The following is a 14,194-nucleotide window of genomic DNA, read 5'->3' on the forward strand; positions in this document are numbered from 1 at the left end:
ATCTGCTTTCATCCTTGCAAATGTTGCTATCCGTGAAATCCTTGCTGTCGCTCCTCTCGGGCAGATAGAAAGTATAAATCTATCTACCTCGACCATGTGCAATGCCCAAGGAGCTTCTCAGATAGCCCGGCCAACACGCATTTTACTTTTGAAACGCCTGAAGTGCTTACGATCACGACTTTTGAGCCGTCACTGCGATGAGACATTCGCGAAACCAAAAACATTCATGTGTCTTGGCCATACACGCAAAGATAAAAAACCAGGATGAAGTCGCTTTTATAGTAGGAGGATCGACAATATCGAAGAACCGTAGAGCCGATGGAGAGCAGAAAAGCAAGATAACCTCAGCGGACCGAATTAGAGCATAAAGCCGCGAAGCCCGAAAGTGAGATCTATCAGTGGAACCCCTCCGTTACTGAAGTAGGGAACTCGGTAAACGTGAACAGTCGTAACGCATATCGTATCGGGGTTGTCTAGGCAGGCAAGCAAACTTCCTCTTTTGCTCGCTCGCTAAGACAATATCGTATCCATCGGCGTGATGGAGCATGCGACCGTTCGCGTATGCGTTCAAGCTCCAGTATGCAAGTGAGCCCCAGCAGTGTAAGGCAAAGAATCTCGACGCTGTCTATATGCTGTTGGGTATGATCGCGAAGTTCCGGGCTTGCTGGTGAGTCCAGAGGTATCGAAAGGAGATAAATCAAAGGCAAACTCTAAACGTTGGAAAAGAAACAGGGAAAGTACTCGATAGTCGAGTGTGCTCGTCGGGTGATGTCGATAAGCAATAGAGCATATCAAGAGCCGCGGGGCCGTGACGAGTTGAGGCCGGCGATGCGAGTAGATTACCACCAACTGTTTCCTCCGGCAGGTCCGCCAGATGGATTTCCGTAGCCTCCCCCGAAGCCACCACCTCCGCCCATGTTGCCGCCAGAAAAGCCGCCAGGAGGTGGGCCAGAGAAATTTCCTGGACCTCCACCGTAGCCACCTGCTTGTTGGCCGCCCCAGTTTCCGCCGCCGAAACCACTGCCCTGGGCACCGCCACCGCCACCGCCTCCACCGTAACGACGAACATCACGAGTAGCACCAGCGCCGCGACCACGGCCGCCTGAGCGACCTCCTCGACCACCACCAAAACCACTGCTCTCACGAGCAATAGCCTCGAGGAACTGAGGAACTTCTTGATTGGCTTCCTTCAAAAGCTCGAGAAGATCACGAACAACACCACGATTTCCGCGATTGAAGAACGCAGTTGAGATACCAGTGTTTCCAGCACGGCCGGTACGACCAATACGATGGACGTAGTCGTCGATATCGGTGGGTAAATCGTAGTTGACGACATGCTTAACGTTTGGAATATCGAGCTACACTCATTGTCAGTTGAATCCGTTACCGAATAGAGGTCTTATTGAAAAGTTGTGGTGGTAATAATGATGACGGTGTCAAAGATTGAACAAGGTTGGTAGGTCTTGGGCTTGGTGAGGAGTGGTCGACCACCAGAATTTCAGAACCAGTAACATCTACTCGCAAGACACTGGCTGTCTCGAGTGGTAAATTTTGCTGATGTTGAATACTCTGTGGCGTATGACTGTCGAAACGGTTTGATCCGTTGTTGTGCGGCTACGAAGCTTACATTCACAGTACTAGGGAGGACAAATGCAGGAGCGTAATAGATGACTTACACCACGGGCAGCAACAGCTGTTGCCACAAGAATTGGGAAGCGACCGGTGCGGAACATTTCCAAGGCCTTCTCACGTTCGCGTTGAGTACGGTCGCCATGGATGGAGGTAGCTGGAAACCCTTGATTAATGAGGAAGTCGGAAAGGGAGTCGGCCATGCGTTTAGTTTCGACGAAGATCAGAGTAAGCCCAGCCCCATGTGTGTGGAGAATATCCAAAAGTACAGAACGCTTGTCGATGTCTTCGACATACTCGACCTTCTGGGTAATATTTTCGGACGTAGAACCGACACGACCAACCGACAAGAAAATGTAGTCCTTCAAGAAATCGCGCGCGAGCATCTGAATGTCACGAGGGAAAGTGGCCGAGAACATGAGAGTTTGACGGCCTGCCGTTGGAGGCATGTCTTCTCCTTCCACAATGCGTCGAATTTGAGGCTCGAAACCCATATCAAGCATACGATCAGCCTCATCGAGGACAAGGTATTTGATGTTTTGCAAAGAGATACGGCCACGTTCAATCAAGTCGACTAGACGTCCAGGAGTAGCGACGAGAAGATCACAGCCACGCTCGATCTGGCGAAGCTGAGACCCAATGTCGGCACCGCCGTAGACCACACATGGTCGGACCCATGAACGATAAGCAAACTTCCTCGCCTCATCAAAGATCTGAGAAACGAGCTCACGAGTTGGAGCTAGGATAAGCGAAGTGGGGAACGCCTTGCGCTGACGACCGTAGCCACCGCCTTGTGCTGGAGGAGCACTTGGACCATGCTGATAGGCTTGCGAAAGAATGGGGAATAGGAAACCACCGGTCTTTCCGGAACCTGTCTGGGCACAAGCCATCAAGTCACGGCCACCCATGACAATTGGAATAGAGTATTTCTGAACAGGAGTTGGAACCTTGTAGCCGGCCAGCTCGATGTTACCAATAAGGTGGTCATCTAGCGGTGGGTTGGTGAAAGTAGTGACTGGTTCAGGTACACCAGTTCCAGATGCCTCAACGGGAATGTCGTCGTACTTCTCAAAGTTGATACCAGTCTGCTGCTTAGATGGGTCGTTTGGAACGCCGAAGAGCTCACGCTCTACCCGCTGGTTTGCGGGGCCCGGAACGTGCTTCCCGTCCTGCCATCGGCCATCGCCAGAGCCCTGGGCACGAGCACCACCACCTTGACCTCCACTAGGCTTTCCGTATGCATTTGGGTCGAAGGCAGCTTTATTACCGTATCCACCGCCTTGATGGCCATTCTCGCGAGGAGTGAAGTTAGGAGCGTTAGCCCAGTTGCCACCAGGAGCAGGTCCACCGAAACGTCTGGGATTACGTTAGTCAAATGGGAATTTGATAGTATAGGATCGAACTTGTGTCCATTTCACGTACCCGCCTTGTTGGTTATTTGCCCACGCACTACCGTTCATGCCGTTGTCACCACCGTTCATCATCGGTGGTGGGCCAGGTGCTGGTCCTGAGTTGATCGAGTTTGGTCGAGGTCCGTTGGATCGACCCCGAAGGTGAGGAGGTATATAGGCAGACCGTTCATGGATTCCACCGTTTTGACCGGGGGCATGCTGAGACTCATTGAGACTGAGCCCGCCCATATTGAGTTGTGATGGATCAGACATCGTGACAAGTCTAGGAAGTCGCGGAACGATTTCAGGAGGTAGCCTTGTGTAGGTTCGCGGTGAGCTGAATATAGTATTAAGTCGTGATGTTAAGCGTAACAACAGTGGCCCTACAGATCCGATGAAGGAATGTGTAGAGTACGGCCGTGTAAACGTTAAGATCAAGAAGTGGCAGAGAGTGAAACCTTGTGCCGGAAGTTGAAAACTAAAAGCTCTGTAATGACCTCTTCTTCAGGGAAAGACCGAAGAAACGAAAGAAGTCAAAAGAGAGAGCCTTAAAGAAACTGTGGCAAGGGAAACAAATTTAGTATCCGGGGGAGAATATTGGAGAGGTGGGTTGTGTGTAGAGAGAAGGAGTTGGTGGTCGAGAATTTGAGAAAGCAGATTTTGCGGCGAGGAGGCGACGCAGACCCGCAACGCTAGCGCGAAGTAGCCAGACCGCCATTACATCCTTGCAAGATCTACACCTGCGTCACAGTAAGCGCTGCGACCCTACGAGTCTACTATCTATGACTATCTAGATCGCAGTGTCGCAGGATTTAATGACCACACTGCTCTTAATAGATAGCAAGAGATGCGTCCACCGAGATCTAGTTGCCTCATAGCACGGGGAATGTGCTTTCGCCGTTATCAAGATCACGCTCTACGATTTCCGAGGCTGAAGAACCTGCGAGGTGCTTGATTCCAACGCAGACCGGCGAAGGCTTCCAGTATTTTATTATGCACTCTGTATCTCGTGATATTTTTGAACCAATGACCAGACCTTCTTGAAGATACAGTCAGGACGGCATAGAAATCAACCTAAGCTTACGATCAACCTGTTTCGTTTAGACGAGATTGGTGATTTTCACACGTCTCTGGTCAATTTCTTGTAGTTTGAGACCGCAGTATACACGGACCGAACGTAATAATGGTAATATCTAAGCAATGTGTAGAGTATGCGTGACAAAATGAATGCTTAGGGTGCTTATCATGCCTGAGGCTGCAAAGTCCTGATTCGCTAAGTGGTTGAAGCTTACGTTCCAGCCGCGTCGCAATGACCTGAGTTAACGGGCGCCGATGAATTCACCTGCACCTCGTCTACCTCTACTCTACCTGCGCATCTCAACGTTTCATCTTCATTAAGTCTGTCCAAACACACGATCCGCTTCCAAGTATACCACTCTCATGAAAGCCATCTCAATTCTCAACTTGCTTGCGGTGCCCTTACCGGAATAGTAATATGGACATCAAAGACATGGTGGACACACCAGCGGACAGTCCGAGTCCGCGGCGTGACAGTCAAGCCGTCACCACCGCTGAACCGTCCGGCGAATCGCGCCCTCACCCCAGGTCTGTCAAGACTGAGGCTGCTGGACAGTTGGATGAAGACATGGACGATGATGTAGAGAAGACAGGTTCCGCTAAGGGCGATGATGCACCAATGTACACAGCAACGACAACGACGACGCGTCGCAATGCGAACGGTAGCGTATCATCCGTATATTCCGGCAATAAGATTAGACATTTGAAGAAGGAGGACGGCGTACCACTTTGGAGGAAAGATATTCAATACGATTTCCTTCGCCTCGTCTTTGAGGATGACAAGAGAGTCTTTCACAAAGCGTCGGATGGTAGTGGTGGCCACACTTTCGCCGATATCTATCTGGACGCCATGGCCAAGAGCAGCAAATGTAGCAAGATACTCAAGGACAAGCTCTTGACCGAGAGAGGCGCAGCAATCAACATGGCCATGGTCTGCTTACTGGTCAACGTAGGCAGGATGAACACAACCCTGAATTGTAAAGTCACAGACGATGTGTGAGAGCGTAAGCTGACCTCCTATAGTCTTTCCTGAAATGCGCGCGCAACTCAGAACCTACCATGCGATTCCTTCATTGCAAGCACATCAAGACCCGAACGCGTACAAACAACTACAAGATGCTCCACGCCTCAAATCAATACTCAAGGGAGCGACAGAGGATACAGAGCAACCAAGCACTGTCGAAGACATCAAGTCGCACCGAATCCCCCGCACGAACCCTGTTAATCTAATATTTGTTCTTGCGCAGTATGCCCCGAAGATCTCTGAACTCCATTTTGTTCCTCCTCGGGATTTCTTCGATTTGGTCATGAGAGAGACACTGAGCAGTCGCAGTAGAGCCACAGCGTTCTTGTGGCTGATGTGGTGGTATCTCGAGAGCAATTTTAGCAAAGAAGATGCAGAAAACAATCCGTTTGGTCCAGGATTACCAGGATCAGACGGAGATTCTACAAATGGCCTCCCGATCAAGTGCCCAGCTTTTGTAACAATGACCCCTGAAGAAGTGGAGCAAGAGAACGTGGACACACAAGAAGAAAAGGACTTTGGCTGGCGTAAGAAGGAAGAACGGAAGCGTGAGTTGCCTTTAAAACACTGTGCACATCGTTGCTGATAACAGATAGAAATTCTCGCGAGTGACATGGCTCCCGTTGTAACCGGCCCTAAGAGAGCTAATAAGAAAGGTAATTATGATTTCTATCCTGCTTTTGTAACGTTGCTCGCGCAAGCGAGAGTGTATGCAGAGCTCATGCCGCTCAGATGGGGCTACCGTATTGTATCACAACCTTGCGAGATATCATGCGCTTCGATTTGATGTCGCTCCAGGTCTATGCGAGCTGCTGGCTGAAGGAGCTCCTACCCAGCAAGCGCTTCAGCTATTTCAACATTTCTGTTTCTGCGAGTGTGGCACGGTCTACTAACACGCTTCCGTAGTATACAATCAAAATCCTGTCTTCTCAGTCAACGATGCCGAAACAGCTTCCCCAGGTCGAGAATTCCAGTCGCCGATACCGAACAGTAAGTATATCTGTCACAATATGACATCCGATTGTGTGCTAACGAGGTCGCAGGTCGTGGATCGCGTCTCAAAATACATAAACTTGCCCCCGACTACAACTCTGACACGGACCGGACGCGATCTGTTAGCCCTCCAGCTTCCCACTCGAAGTCTCAGCAGAACATGAACATTAACACGCTCCTCAACGATGACACCCCGGCTGCCACGCCTCCGACTGTTCCAGCGAGGAAAGGGCCCGGACGTGGCAATTGGGCCCGCAATCGGAACCCCAACATGGAGAAGAATCGCGGGTACGACCCTCACAATCGTACGTTCAAATCGCGAAATCTTCCACAGGACTCTGACAGTACAGCTATGGGCGGACCACATGGGTTCTACCTGCCATTGAACGGGGCTGAGCCGGCGACGAAGCGATCGCGGCCCATCACAGCGCATCAAGCGGCGGTAGAGAAGTATCGTAAAGAACGTGTTGCGTACATTCTCGACACTCGATTGCGGAAACACTACGCTCTCGCGCGCAAGCATCGATCTAGGGATGGTGCTATGGCGCGTGCATGGTTGCGGTGCAAGATGATGACGGAGGGCTACGACACAGACGACGACATGGTGGCACAATCGGAACGTGAACGAGCGGAACTACAGTCCATGGACCGGAACGAGCCGTCAGGAGGGCGTGTTCGTGCACCACCGCCAACGTTTGTGGGGCTACTCCCAATGCCCCTTGAACCGGATGATTACGGTGAGGAAGCACACTCTAGACTCAGCGTGATGCGCAAAGCAGGTCGCCGCATGGAACGCTGGGAAGAGGGTCTGGATGTGCCCACGCACAAGCAAGCATCTCGACGGCTCGAGGCAGAGAGACGACACGAAGAGGAGATGGAAGAATATGGTGACGACGATGGAGTAGGTCGACCCCGTGCTGGAGCTTATGACAGAAGCAGTCCGGTCAGAGACGAGATGGACGAAGACGGAGGCGACGATGAGGCGGACGAGGAGCTTGACGATGAGGACCGCGAGATGCTTGGCGAGATTGACGATGTTGGCAGCAGTGACGAGGATGAGGAAGCGGATGTAGACGAGGGAGAGACGATGGTTGGCGTGGAAGTTACAGGCTGATGGCTGGCGTCTCTTGCGTACGAGATTTGAAACTCATGGTCATGGTGGGTCGGTCACTGGAGGCATCGGTATTCACATGAGGTATTCGCGACGATAAGATGGATGCTTGGTTAGGGCTGGGGCTCCTGTTCTAGGTAGGCAGAGGTGGTTGTATCAACATCTTGTGCGATGTGCATCGTGCAACTTTTCTCGAAGAGGTGCTAGCGTCCTAAACTCTCCATAGCAACGGATATCCCATCTCGTCCGAGAGTTGGGCCTTGAAGCCAGCAATAAATTGATGAACGGACTCGGACGAATGCGCGGACCGGGCTGGCCGGTTTGTAGGATGAATAACCTTGGAGGAGGCTTGCAGCGGACGACAAGCCCGGTCACGTGCGATGCTATGCCTGATGCCTGATGCATGATGCACCCTGCCTGCTTGCCCGGTCTGAAACTATCGGCGTGCAGGGCGGGCCGATCTACCGACAGCAAGCGAGGTAGGGCTCGCCAATATTCCACAACTAGTTAGCTGCTGTTCGAGCCCCTTTATCCGTGCACCTATGTGGTCGATTTGACTCGGCCGAGTACCGCCGAGGGTCACCTAATCATTTTAGTTGTCGACTTATTAGGTGGCATGTCCAAATATGCCCATGTGGCTCTCTATACTTTGTGAAAGAATTGCCTATATGTTGTACTTGGACCACGCCACAACCACGGTTGCAACAACACACAGAGCGTGCTCGCATCATGGCACTGGATTTGTATTAGTTCAAGTGCGGGTGAGTCATGAGAGCTACATACCTGGTACCTAATCAGGTAACTATTTATTCCAATGACGCGTCGGCGCCTTTTCCATCAGCCTTGCGGAAACTTGACGAAGCCCCGTGTGGCTTTTGTCAAAGGCTGCCGAAACGGTGCAATTTGGCCGTGCGTGCGGCAACTTTACTATTGTTATGCAGCGTGTTATTGGCTTTTTCTGCAATCGCGTGGTGCTGGATGTGTTTGATCCGACCGGATTCTACTCGCGCGCTCAAAACCCGCCCGGGCTGGTCTAAGACTCTCTGGCTGAATGGTGAATGCTTGCTGATGGTCTACAACTAGGTAGTGGCAGTTGGATCTAATGTGCCCTCGCTGTTTGCTCCAATCGTATCCATGACTTACTCGGGTAAGAATGGAGACGTAGCCAATGCCCGTCCCGCTTATCTTCGTCCGGAATCATGAATCATCGTCCATCGTGTATGGGCCATGGTCCATCATCCATCGTGCGTGCGGCGATATGCATAGCGAACGAACCACAGGCATCGCCTGGAGGATCGCGTGCGGACCTGGAGGAGATCTGACAAGACCCTTTTCCATTCCGGAACCCACATAACAATAACGGCAGCGTTGTATTCGTGCGTCGCCGTGTTGCAGGCTCGATCCTAAAATTGCAACTGCGACTGCTCACTAGTTCTCTTTTTTCCCGTGTCTCGTCCATACGGAGTGTATATAGTCTCCTGGCCCTGCGCGCTGATGCTGCCTGGCTCTGTTTCGATTCACTCCAGCCAAGCTTCTCTCTCAAGCCTTTAAGCTCTTAAGCTCTATAGCTCCGAACCCAGCGTCGTGCTAGATTGCTCTCAAGGGTCTCTGCACCCTCAATCTGGATCCCGGTCACTATCACGACTATCCCACCCAGGGCTCGCTCCCCGTCGCAAAAATGTCAAACAATCTTGCCCCCTCCGCAAGCACCCACTCCAACGACGAAGCTGCCACCGACTGCGAGAAGTCTGCCGTCAACTCAGTCTTCGATCAGAAAGATGTCCCATCCGAAAACGCATCGAACCATGCCGTCGAGGAAAAGTTGGCTGCCGAAGCAATCACCGGTGTCTCGGCCGATGCCTTGACTGAGGACGATATGGTATATCCAAAGGCATGGAAACTGGTCCTGATCTCCATTGCTCTGTGTCTAGCCGTCTTCTGCATGGCCCTCGACAACACTATCATATCCACCGCAATTCCTCGAATAACCGTTCAATTCGATTCACTTGGCGACGTCGGCTGGTACGGCAGTGCCTATCTTCTCACAACATGTTGTTTCCAGCTCATGTTTGGCAAGCTTGTAAGTACTCTACTCTTGCAATGACCGTACCATCTGCTCACAATATGCTCAGTATACCTTCTACTCCGTCAAATGGGTCTTCATGATTGCTCTATTCATCTTCGAACTCGGTTCGCTGATATGTGGTGTGGCTCCCAGCAGTGTGGCCCTGATTGTTGGTCGCGCAATTGCTGGAATCGGATCTGCTGGCCTCTTCTCGGGCGCAATCTTGATCATTGCCATCAGTGTACCCTTGAGGCAACGTGCAGCCTACACTGGTCTAATAGGAGCTATGTATGGTCTGGCATCCGTTGCCGGTCCTCTGCTCGGTGGTGCATTCACCGACCATCTGAGCTGGAGATGGTGCTTCTACATCAATCTTCCCTTTGGAGGCGTCACCGCACTATTCCTGCTCATCTTCTACACTGAGCCAAAACGCCCCAAGGTGGCTGCTGGAAGCGGTATCATGGCCAAGATCAACCAAATGGATCCAATCGGTTTTGCCTTCTTCGCACCCGGCATCATCTGTGTACTCCTCGCTCTGCAATGGGGTGGCTCAAAATACGAATGGAGCAACGGCAGAATCATTGCCTTGTTCGTACTGTTTGGCGTCCTCATCATCGGCTTCATTGTCGTGCAGTTTTGGAAACAAGACAGAGCCACCGTGCCCCCTAGAATCCTCAAAGACCGCAATGTGTGGGGTAGCGCAGTGTTCGGTGCCTGTCTAGGTGCCGCTTTCTTTGTCATGGTATACTGGATTCCTATCTGGTTCCAGGCAGTCAAAGGCTCTTCTGCCACTCGCTCTGGAATCATGAACATCCCAATGGTCCTCGGTGTCGTCGCCATGAGCCTAATCTGCGGTGGCCTCGTCACCGCCACCGGCTACTACACCCCCTTCATCTATGCCTCCGTCGTCTTCATGTCAGTTGGTGCCGGCCTACTCACAACCTTCGAGGTTGACACCGGCTCCTCCAAATGGATCGGATATCAAGTCATATTCGGCTTCGGCGTCGGCATGGGCATGCAAATGACCCTCATGTGCGTGCAAACCGCGCTCCCTCTCGAGGACGTCCCAATCGGCACCGCCATCGTCATGTTCACCCAGATTCTCGGCGGCGCCCTCTTCATCGCCGTCGCCCAAAACGTCTTCAACAACCAGCTCGTCAAGAATCTCCTCACCATCGTCCCCGACGTCAATCCTGCTGATGTCATCAGTGCTGGCGCGACTGGTCTCAAGGACAACGCTGTTCTTGCTCCTTACCTCGATGGCGTTCTCGTCGCGTATAATGATGCTCTGACGCAGACGTTTTATGTCCCCGTTGCTATGGCTTGCTTGTCTGTTGTCGGTGCTGCTGTCATTCAGTGGAAGTCGATGAAGGGCAAGCCCATGGGTGCCGCGCATGCTGTCTGAGCTGCTGGGCGCTGTGGTTTGGTGTCCGATTCGCGTATATACCCAGTATAAATACTTCGTAATGATGGCACGGCCGTGAAAAAATCGTTTGGATAGACCCGCTGTTATAATTGTAGTATATATAGACTACCGATACAATGGTATACCTTCTCTCCAACATTGTTTATGTGTGTGAACGGTTTAGATCATTGTGACACATTCGAAATGGTTCCATTAAGTAGTGCCTCTCACGTGGTAAAAACAGCGAGTGTAGTAATATGGTGTAAAGTTGGTTGCGTAACCACGCAGTCCGAGAACCGGCAGTGAGGTGTACTTATGTAAATGGCTCGACCCAATGTATATATAACTCTTGATTTTGTCTAAAGGTCCAAGACTATCTACGCAAGGCTCTTCTCCTTCAAACCATCCGGAGACTGAGATTCCTTCCTCGTCTTGACAAACATGACGACAACAGCCACGACGCCGCCAAGGAAAAGGAGTTTCTGAAGCGTAGAGAGTCCGCTAGTAAGACTCGAGGAGCTGCCGGTAAGCTTGTCGAGACTGTCAGACAGGGAGTCTGCATCGAGCGTCGAATCGGCGGCCTTGTCGGCAAGATCTTGAAAGAAAACAAGGCAGCATCAGCATTTCCCCACACAACCACACACACGCACACAGACGACTCGCGGAGAAAGAGGAGGACAGGTAAGTAGCAGAGAGAGAGACAGAGAGAGAAGACTGCGGTGTGCGGAAAATTTTTGTTTGAGTTTTTCACAACTCCTTGTGGATACCTTCGTCTGGTACTTCCAACTCGCCACTCTTCTTGATCTTGACCGTCTTGGCGGGCTTGTCGCCGGCGCCCTTCTCGACGTTCTCGATCTTCTCGACTATCTCGTAGCCCTCGAGCACCTCGCCGAACACGACGTGGCGTCCGTCGAGCCAGGATGTCACCACTGTCGTGATGAAGAACTGGCTGCCGTTGGTGTCTTTGCCGGCGTTGGCCATGCCTGTGTATCGTGTTAGTCGCTGGTGCTAACATCCTCCTGGCGCGAAAAGGGGAGGTGGGCAGCGAGATAACTTACTGAGAAGACCCTTGCGGGTGTGCTTTAGCTTGAAGTTCTCGTCGGCGAACTTCTCGCCGTAAATGGACTTGCCACCGGTGCCTGTGCGGATATTAATATTGCGGCAAAATGCAACACATGGGGACGTGGGCATGTCATCGTACCATCGCCCTTTGTGAAGTCTCCACCTTGGATCATGAATTGCTTGATGACACGGTGGAACGTCGAGCCCTCATATCCATAACCCTTCTCACCAGTAGCCAGGGCGCTGTTGTATAACGTCAGATGAATGTCGTCGAAGAAAGAATGTTGGAATGTTTACCGGAAGTTCTCTGCTGTCTGCACATGCGTGTTAGCTGGTGAAAATAGAAGCCTGCATCGTCTTCACTACGTACCTTGGGGACAGTCTTGCCGTAAAGACCAATTACAACGCGGCCAAGATCTTCCTCGCCATGCTGGATGTCGAAGTAAACCTGCGTCTTGTTAGAAACATGCCTGCGTAGCAGTGTGGAAGAGCTTTGTGTGTCTGTGTACCTTGTGGGTGATCTTAGGACCCTTGGTAGCTTCAGCAGTCTGCGCAAAGAACACAAATGCAAAGGTCAAAATGACCATAAGCGAGATCGCGATCCTCTGTATGGTATTCATGGTGATCTACAGAGTCTGTTGTAAAACGAGTTGGGGAAAGACTTCGAGTATTCGCAGACGTCTGCGGTTGAAGGCGTGGGCCGCTTAAAGCCATGGTGGCAGGATGGTTGGCTGTCGGAGGCCCTAGCTTCAGTCCCATCCCGCACGTGCATCTATGGCGGTCCGGATTTCTCGCGACGTCGGTGGAAGTTAAAGCCCATTGAGGACACCACTCTGGATGTACCACGGCCTAGACAGTAACAAGTCCCCTGCCTCAAGATGGTGAGTGAGAGGTTCGCATGCTGAGAACAATGATGCTGACTACAATAGGTGTTGCTCGCAGGCATCAACATGGACGGCGCGCAGCTCGCCAAGGTACGACTTCTGCACTCCAATGCCAAAATAAAGTGCATCGCTAAAGCCACGCAGCTAGCTCTCCAATCATTCTATGGCATCGGGCCCTCGGTATCGCAGAAACTGCTCGCGCGAAACTACATCCATCCATTGGCAAAGCTATCCTCTCTGCAGGACAAGCAGCTCGAGAGCCTGAACAACGCACTCGCCAGCATGAAGATCGAGAACGACTTGAGGCGTGAGATACGAGGCAATATAGCGCGGCTAAGAGATCTGGGCACGTATAGAGGCAGGAGACATGCTATGGGTCTACCGGTGAGAGGACAAAGGACGCGGTGCCAGGTATGTGGACGATCCGGCGGTGGATTTTTTGACATACGCTAAATGTCACGATAGAATTCAAGTGCTACGAAGCTCAACAAGGTTGATCGTAGAGGCTAAATACAGAAATGCGTCTGTAATGGTTGAATGTAGACAAGGAACAGGGAACCTATACGTATTCCATGCTGTGGAATATCGCATACATATATCGGGCGTTCTGTAAAATGTGATGTACAATACTGTATGCTTATACGAAGGGCTGATATTACCCACGAGGCAATAAAAGCTTATGGAGGACGGGACGCTGAAGTCCGGGCTGTTGAATAAGTTGGAAGGTCAGTTTGACTGTTAGAGAGCCAGCTTCTCGGATGGACCATGGGCACAGAATTGGTACTGGCCAAAGTTCGATATTTAAATAGTATGTATTTTCCAGCGAATACGTGCATGTTGGCTGCCATGTCACGCACCTATGCGATGTCCGAGTGATTCATCACTCTTGTAGTCTTTGATTGGTATCCTCTCGTCCCTCCCACTGGGTTTCAGCTGGATTATGCAATTGCCCATCTTGTCCTCCAGCTCTGTGCGTATATTTTGTGTGTGTCTCCCCCATATTCCTTGTTCCGATTAACGTCAAGTTGTGCAATATTGGTAGCCGTTAAGATCACGAGTCGGCAGAGATGTACATGACTGTATTTGTCAGTGTCTCGTGCAAGCACATTCTTCTCATGGTTGCCCACCGTTGTTGCCTCTCAAAAATGCGTCGCCATAATTGCGCCGAGGTTTGCCATCGACTATTTCCTTGCACTGCTCGAGCGCGATGTTCATATAGCCATCGACAGATTGAAGGTCACCTGTCTGGTATGAGCCAATGTTCCAAACTGACATCAGGCTAACCTGGCATAGCTACTGACCTTTGTAGACGATGCCAGAATTCAGCTTAACCGTGACTGGAGCGCCAAGCATACTGCTCAAAAAGGTGGAGGGGTCGGTCTGGGGATCAGCGCCGTTTTCCATGGTCGTAGAGTGCTTGAATGGAGAGGTCAGATAAATGTCGCGTGGCTGCTAGTGTTCCTGTTGTTGATATTGCGGAGAGCGGAGCGGAGGTACCAATGTGGGGTTACTCGTAGTAGACAGGTTTAGGCGACTTTTATTGTATCCCAAGC

At 51.4% G+C, this 14,194-nt stretch overlaps 7 protein-coding genes across 7 annotated transcripts; 3 read left to right on the forward strand and 4 right to left on the reverse strand.

The window, feature by feature from the left end:
* Positions 1 to 453: 453 nt before the first annotated feature.
* On the reverse strand, positions 454 to 3,430 carry EJ05DRAFT_52955 (DEAD-domain-containing protein). The gene is made up of 3 exons (XM_033748934.1): positions 3,052 to 3,430; positions 1,677 to 2,985; positions 454 to 1,358 (listed from the first exon to the last, which is right to left on the reverse strand). Exons 1-3 carry the CDS (start codon positions 3,291 to 3,293, stop codon positions 840 to 842), a joined length of 2,070 nt encoding a protein of 689 aa, XP_033599493.1. The 5' UTR covers positions 3,294 to 3,430; the 3' UTR covers positions 454 to 839.
* A 907-nt stretch (positions 3,431 to 4,337) lies between these two features.
* EJ05DRAFT_477269 (uncharacterized protein) lies at positions 4,338 to 7,596 on the forward strand. The gene is made up of 5 exons (XM_033744212.1): positions 4,338 to 5,074; positions 5,121 to 5,669; positions 5,718 to 5,777; positions 6,028 to 6,111; positions 6,165 to 7,596. The coding sequence occupies exons 1-5, from the start codon at positions 4,516 to 4,518 to the stop codon at positions 7,226 to 7,228; spliced, it is 2,316 nt and encodes a 771-aa protein (XP_033599494.1). The 5' UTR covers positions 4,338 to 4,515; the 3' UTR covers positions 7,229 to 7,596.
* A 1,198-nt stretch (positions 7,597 to 8,794) lies between these two features.
* EJ05DRAFT_53151 (MFS general substrate transporter) lies at positions 8,795 to 10,967 on the forward strand. The gene is made up of 2 exons (XM_033749031.1): positions 8,795 to 9,305; positions 9,358 to 10,967. The coding sequence occupies exons 1-2, from the start codon at positions 8,904 to 8,906 to the stop codon at positions 10,693 to 10,695; spliced, it is 1,740 nt and encodes a 579-aa protein (XP_033599495.1). The 5' UTR covers positions 8,795 to 8,903; the 3' UTR covers positions 10,696 to 10,967.
* EJ05DRAFT_53231 (uncharacterized protein) lies at positions 10,802 to 11,572 on the reverse strand. Its single transcript, XM_033749067.1, has 3 exons — positions 11,463 to 11,572; positions 11,185 to 11,276; positions 10,802 to 11,108 (listed from the first exon to the last, which is right to left on the reverse strand). The coding sequence occupies exons 2-3, from the start codon at positions 11,255 to 11,257 to the stop codon at positions 10,909 to 10,911; spliced, it is 273 nt and encodes a 90-aa protein (XP_033599496.1). The 5' UTR covers positions 11,258 to 11,276; positions 11,463 to 11,572; the 3' UTR covers positions 10,802 to 10,908.
* On the reverse strand, positions 11,443 to 12,635 carry EJ05DRAFT_517476 (peptidyl-prolyl cis-trans isomerase B; the record flags this gene model as incomplete). The annotated part of the gene is made up of 6 exons (XM_033748679.1): positions 12,267 to 12,635; positions 12,128 to 12,205; positions 12,055 to 12,071; positions 11,897 to 12,000; positions 11,754 to 11,834; positions 11,443 to 11,678 (listed from the first exon to the last, which is right to left on the reverse strand). The coding sequence occupies exons 1-6, from the start codon at positions 12,375 to 12,377 to the stop codon at positions 11,443 to 11,445; spliced, it is 627 nt and encodes a 208-aa protein (XP_033599497.1). The 5' UTR covers positions 12,378 to 12,635.
* EJ05DRAFT_477271 (ribosomal protein S13) lies at positions 12,530 to 13,485 on the forward strand. Its single transcript, XM_033744213.1, has 4 exons — positions 12,530 to 12,638; positions 12,687 to 12,731; positions 12,786 to 13,052; positions 13,107 to 13,485. Exons 1-4 carry the CDS (start codon positions 12,636 to 12,638, stop codon positions 13,149 to 13,151), a joined length of 360 nt encoding a protein of 119 aa, XP_033599498.1. The 5' UTR covers positions 12,530 to 12,635; the 3' UTR covers positions 13,152 to 13,485.
* Positions 13,486 to 13,627: 142 nt separating this feature from the next.
* Positions 13,628 to 14,163, reverse strand: EJ05DRAFT_477272 (Lsm6 Lsm protein). The gene is made up of 2 exons (XM_033744214.1): positions 13,943 to 14,163; positions 13,628 to 13,909 (listed from the first exon to the last, which is right to left on the reverse strand). Exons 1-2 carry the CDS (start codon positions 14,043 to 14,045, stop codon positions 13,755 to 13,757), a joined length of 258 nt encoding a protein of 85 aa, XP_033599499.1. The 5' UTR covers positions 14,046 to 14,163; the 3' UTR covers positions 13,628 to 13,754.
* Between the last annotated feature and the right edge of the window lie 31 nt (positions 14,164 to 14,194).

The sequence above is a fragment of the Pseudovirgaria hyperparasitica genome (genome assembly GCF_010093815.1).
Source record: "Pseudovirgaria hyperparasitica strain CBS 121739 unplaced genomic scaffold EJ05scaffold_10, whole genome shotgun sequence".
NCBI classification, from domain to species: domain Eukaryota; kingdom Fungi; phylum Ascomycota; class Dothideomycetes; order Acrospermales; family Acrospermaceae; genus Pseudovirgaria; species Pseudovirgaria hyperparasitica.